The sequence below is a fragment of the Octopus bimaculoides genome, chromosome 4, assembly GCF_001194135.2.
Source record: "Octopus bimaculoides isolate UCB-OBI-ISO-001 chromosome 4, ASM119413v2, whole genome shotgun sequence".
Classification (NCBI taxonomy): domain Eukaryota; kingdom Metazoa; phylum Mollusca; class Cephalopoda; order Octopoda; family Octopodidae; genus Octopus; species Octopus bimaculoides.
Window position 1 is genome coordinate 87,645,015 of NC_068984.1, and position 6,638 is coordinate 87,651,652.

At 34.2% G+C, this 6,638-nt stretch overlaps 1 protein-coding gene across 2 annotated transcripts in view; it reads left to right on the forward strand.

Annotated features, from left to right (window-relative positions):
- The window catches only part of LOC106872336 (uncharacterized), a 48,937-nt gene that overhangs the window by 32,450 nt on the left and 9,849 nt on the right, over positions 1-6,638 (forward strand). For both annotated transcript variants that reach the window (XM_052967215.1, XM_052967214.1), the window contains exons 2-3: positions 1,752-2,010; positions 3,680-3,889. In XM_052967215.1, the coding sequence (XP_052823175.1) occupies positions 1,774-2,010; positions 3,680-3,889 (447 nt within the window). In that variant the 5' untranslated portion in view covers positions 1,752-1,773. The remainder of the gene's footprint in view (positions 1-1,751; positions 2,011-3,679; positions 3,890-6,638) is intronic.

Below are 6,638 nucleotides of genomic sequence, written 5' to 3' on the forward strand. Positions count from 1 at the left end.
CCTTTCCTTCATTGGACACTAAACTCCGCTTGCGAAGACCTGTTGAAGCAAGTGAAATCGAAATCGAACTAAATTCGACGACTGGCATCCATGCCAACGTCGTCTCCTTCGTTTGACACGAAACTCGGCTTGTGAAGACCTGTTGAGGCAAGCGAAAGCGAAATCGTGATGGCACCTGTGCCCAGCGTCGCCTTTCTGGCACTTGTGCTCGTGGCATGTGTAAGGACTTTCGAGTGAGATCGTTGCCAGTGTCCCTGGACTGGCTCTTGTGCGGGTGGCACATAAAATACACCATTTTGAACGTGGCCGTTACCAGTACCGCCTGACTGGCCTTCGTGCCGGTGGCACATAAATACACCCACTACACTCTCGGAGTGGTTGGCGTTAGGAAGGGCATCCAGCTGTAGAAACTCTGCCAAATCAGATTGGAGCCTGGTGTAGCCATCTGGTTCACCAGTCAAATCGTCCAGCCCATGCTAGCATGGTAAGCGGACGTTAAACAATGATGATGATATAACATATATGTACGCATTATATATACATATGTATACACATTATATATATACACATATATATAAATATAGATATATACACTTTATATATATATATATACACACATTATATATATATATATATATATATATATATATATATATATATATATATACACACACACACACACACATTATGTATATATAAATTATTTATATATACACACATATATATAAATTACACAATAAATATCTGATCAATAATATCTGTTATCATGACTGTATGGTGGTAGTGGGTAATAATAATTCACCATTCTAGAAGACCTGTGGTGGGAGGATTGTGTGGTGGTGGGTGATAATAATTCACCGTTGTAAAATACCTGTAGCGAGAATATTTAAACCTTGGCAGCTGTCAATGCTTTCTCTCTATAGATACAAATAGACATACAGAGAGAGAGAGAGAGAGAGAGAGGTGGTGGGAGAAAGAGTGACAGAGAGATGGCGAAGCTGGAGAGGGAAAGAGAGTGGAAGCTGTCAAACGTCATTATAGAGAGAAAGTGGAAGGAAGGGAGGAAAGAGAGACCGAGGAAGACAGGGTGATATCCAAAAGAGAGAAACGACAGACACTTGTCAAAGTCTGAGTTTTGTTGCCCTAGTAACCACAGCTTTTGAGATGGAGATTTCTAACATAGTCCAGTCACTTTCTCGTCTCATTTTACATGTCCCTGTAAATTTTCACCACACTCCAAGCACGCCTGCTGCCATTGAACCCTGCATAACCACTAAATAAGACATGCAAACATACAACTTTCGGCCATTTCACTTTTATATATAGATCGTCGTCGTCGTCGTTTAACGTCCGCTTTCCATGCTAGCATGGGTTAGAGCATAGAAACCTAGTTGACAACAATGTATATAGTTCTGAATGTGAATTTTGAAAAGGTTGTTTCACATTTCATTGTTGGAATTCAAACTTTCAATAAAATACTTCAAGTGTTTAGGTATGCAACTTCACAACTATTATTCCCTAAGGGATTATGTAGTCATTTGATTCAAGTAAAATCAAAAATGATGAACAAAAATGCATTTCAAGTGATAGCAATATCTTCTTTCAATGATAAAAAAAAACCCCATTTAATAGGTAATTAGAAAAAAACTGCAAGTAACTCTTTAAGATATCAATGAAATGAGTGATATAAAGAATGAAAAAGCATAGATGAAAATATTCATAAATTTTACACTCTTCCCATCTTTTTTCAGCCTCATCATTTAAATCCTCAAAATGCCTAAGCACCAAATTGTTGACCTTGAAAGCCTTGTTAAAGAACGCATAAAGAAATTTCCATTTGACAAAAAGGAACAAGATAATATGGATAAAATTTCGTCCAATGACATAAATTGGAAAAATCTTGCTGTGTTCCATGGCGAAACAAAATATGATGATACAACTTCCTTTAAAAAGCCTAATTCTCATATATTATTTACAGCAAATTTTGAGAATAGAACCGATCATGTACAGGTGAGTTACTTTCTTTTTTTTTAAAGATTTTTATCATTTTCAAGATATTTACTAAATTCTTAGAAGCCTTATTTTTAGCTGCTTTTCAAAATCTTTTGGTATTTTTAAATGATTCTTAAAAGCAGAAAAATTATTATTGGAATTCACTAGAGATGTGGTGAGTTAAATAATTTCGTCAGTCCTAAATTATTAAATAGTTATTATTTTATTTTTATCAAATATAATCTTCAAAGCTTAAGGTATATCTGCATCTGTAGAAGTTTAAAAAAAAAAGATATGAGGTAAAGACATATCTATGAGGAAGATTAAAATTCAGTACTTCAAATAAAGTTTATTATTGAAAAATACTTTGTTTGATTCCATTGTAATTCATTTTGATCTTTATTTTTTGCCCACAATCTTTTAATATTCTTTTATTCAGTTATTACATACAACTCCTACATAACATTCACAACACATGTAGAACACTTAATAAAGGAGGTAAAATGTCAAACACATACTTAGAGTATTCCCAGATGCCAGATTTGGCCAACAAAACCAATAATGTACAATGTATTAGATCAATTGGGAATTACTCTACCCCAGCTTGAGTTCTTGAATAAATTAATAAGAGCACAAAACAATGTGCTTCACATCATCATGGGCTGCACACAAGTTACACCTATAGAAATACTACACAATGTGATACAAGTATGAGTAAAAAAAGATTCTTTAAGGATGCAAAGAGCACAGTTTGTTGCTACACCAAGCTCCAGTGCTAATGGTTTCTATCTCTACATTCACAATTACTCCCAATCAGAAACATATGCAACACATCTTCTGTATTATCCTCAACAGTATTTCACAACTATCTTAATGCATTATCACTATTTAGCTCACTCAAATATAAAAGATAGATACACAAAGAAATAAAGGTGTCATTATTATTAGAGTCCATGCTGAGACACACATCACCAATGATAAGCATGGAGAAATAGCAACTGTTATGATCTGACTGAGTGCATATCTACTGTGGCCAGCACCAGATTTAGCAGGCATACAGAAATAGTGGACAGTACTGAGAATTCTGTTGCACTATTGTCTCATATGAGTAACCATGGGCTGTTGAAGGTAGTGAACTGGAATAGTTCTGAGAGTATCAGATTGAATGCCACATGGTGTTTTATCTGACTCTGTATACTCTGAGTACAAATTCCACCAAGGTCAAGTTTGCATTTTGTCCTCTGGGTGTCAGTAAAAAGTACCAATCCAGACTGGATTATTAGAACTAGTAAGAGTGTTAGACCAGATACTAGCAATATACATTTCAAGTTTGCATTCTAACAGAAATCAACCTGTCTCTTGGACATCATTACCTGTCTCTTGGACATCATCAATGTATGAAATGGAGAGATTTCTATGCTACACTTCTTCAAAACTCTTTACATAGACTTATATTTTCAGATGCAAAAGCCCATGATATCAGCCATGACTGAAAAAAGTCCTAGAATGGGATAGGCAATATTCTTTAGCTTAATGAAATCATGATGTATTTGAAATAATAGATCTATGGATTTCACAATCATTTGTCTGACAGTCTGCGTACCACATAATAATAATGCTGATATTTACATTTCCCTTCATTATTTGTGAGTGATATTTTTGACAGTAATTTTTTTCATAATTTTAGAAACATTCACTGAAGACTGAGCGAAGAACCAAATCTACATGTACCTTAAAAACAGAGAGAGGGTATAGTATTGGAAGCTCATTTCAACTTAAATTAGTGCCACCCAATCCAGTCATTGATGCTAATGCTGGATTCCATGGATCTCTAAATGTTTCAAAGATGGATGAAGAAACATTTGAAGAAGAATTAGTATGGTCAGTGGATAGCCAAGTAAGTGATTATTTCAATATCGTATATAATTCATGACATAAGCTGTAGCAAAGCCGATAAACTTATCGTAGAACAAGTTTACAGTTTAGGTTTGATTTGTAGTTGTAGCTAATTGTAGTTCTAATGTCTCTTAGAAAAGCATGAACACTGTATTTCCTATCTCCCACTCTTTGAAATCAATAGGTCTGACTGATCAGCTCTTGATTGATCTTTTAGTTGTGAAAGTTTAAGCAATTAATTTTATTTATCATATTAGCTCAAGAAATCACACTGTTTTTATGTCATTCATATTTTGATCATAAATATTAAAAAAGGAGAAAACTTAAATGTATTCTTATTTCCCATCTATCAATAAAACCTTCTCCTCCTTATCTCTCAATATAACCATTCTTTCTCCAGATGAATATCTCATTAAAATTTTTGTAGCATCACCATTAAAGTACAAAACATAAAATAAATATGATTATATATATATATAAAGGGAAAAGACATCTAAAAGTAAAGTAACAATGACATATTACTGGTTATAAGCTTAAAATCAAATACTGATTTCAGTATCCCAGGCTACACCTATTTGCATCTTGCCATCTGCAGTATTGTTCTTCACCTCAGATCTCTTGTTGCTAATTTGCATCATAAACAACAATTAACTTTCCAGCTTGACACAGCCCATCCACCTGGGATTAATAAAAAAATGTTGCTTTCTTCTAATAATTCTGCCTTAACTATTAATGCCCCTTAAATATCCTCATGTGCATTTCAAATCCAACTTCACACTCATACACTGTTATGCCATGCTTGTACTGTCCACACAGTAGTATGTTAACCCTACCTCAATTCAACATGCTTCCATTTCCCTATACACACACATATACATACTTCCTTACATATATATGATATGCTCTCACACTCCTTAAACCCTAGTGAAGCTCTTTAATTATCTTCTATTGTCACAGTTTTAGCAGTAAAAGACCAGTCAACATCTCTCTACTCTGCCTCCTGCCATTCATTTGTTTTCCATGCAACCTTAGCTATAAACAACGTTGCTTTTCACATAACATTCTTCTTTTCCTTTCATTTCCTCTCTTTTGGTTTTTGGTGAAGGTATACTGTCCATAACATTGATTTCTCTTCTGTTCCTTCCTTTTGGATAATTATATACTCATTTGTTGCTTTGTTGTATTTCATTTTTATTGAGTCCCTTTGAATATTCCATCATTATGCTGATGCTGAACATATGGATTACCACAAGATTTACACAGATAACAAAAGAATTCTTTAGTTTCGGTTTAACCAATTCTAGGGGGTTCAAAACAACACTGTAATTGTTGATTTTGAACACTATTCCTATAACATTGTGGTAACATCCTTTATACACAACAAACTTTACTCTTTTATTCTTTAAGAGAGAAATAATTTTCCAATTATTAACAACAATGTAATTTGCCTCTACTGCTTCTCTTTCTCAAACATGCAACCCAACACAGAGGTAAAGCAGAATGAACATAAATTTAATCATCTTTCTGTAAAAAAATGCAAATAGAGATACCATCTTTCAAAAAAAAAAAAAAACTGAAATGATTTTGGTAATAGTATGTTTTCTCAAACCAAAAGTAGATACAAATGCACATGCATGCACACATACATGCATGCATAAGTGTTCTTAACCTATTGATTTGAAGATAACTCCTGATGGCATTCAGGGTGAAACATTATATGGGGTCTTTGAGAAAGGATACAGAGAAAATATTTCCTGTTGCTAAAAGAAGTGGTATTTATATATGACAGCAGGATGGCTTGAGTTAGTCTGTTGGAATGATAGGAGAGTTCAGACATGCATTAATCTCATTGTTGATGTATGCAAGAAATAAAAATATAAAAATCCTAAGATGAAACATAGAGGATACCTATTTCCTATTTGAACATAAAACACATGAAGTAAAACACCCGTGCATCATTCTTTTTACTGTTATGATTCACATAACCACACGTGCACAACTGCATGTATATGCATATTTGCACATATACAGCCAGAAAAGTATGTGTGTGTGTATAAATGCACACACACACTCACACACACACACACACACACACACACACACACACAGAAATACATATGCAAAGTGGGAGCAGATTTACTCCATTTAACATGACCCCATTTAATATATCACACACTAGCTTTTGTGCATCCCTTGGAGACTGTACAGAAAGTCAAGAACAACACCATTCTGCTTCTGACTAAGCTGTAATAAAAAGAGATGTATAGATACTGATAGCTGTATGTATGTGCATGCGTGTGGGTGTGTATATATGTGTGTCTGAGTGTGCATGTGCACATGCGTGAGTGCATTTAGAAACTAAAGGCCGGCATTTAAAATTGCAGATAAATTGATTTTATTTATCTTTGAGAGCTTAATGTTGACTAGTCTATATTTCACAGTTACATGTTATTAATACACATACACACAGAGAAACACATGGTTTGGCAGTTGCTTGGATTTTGAAAACCAAAAACCCTGCTGCTGTGTGGATCAAAGAACATGGTCTTTTTGCAATAGGATCAAAGCTGCTCAGTTCTATTGGAGGGTGTCATACTGTTAGAAGATACCAAACATACTGTGATCTCCATGATCACAATGGGTTTAGCATACGAAGGGAATATTTTGCTCCGCAAACAATTTTTAAGAGATATGGGAAGTAGACGTTAAATGATTATATATATATATATATATATATATATATATATATA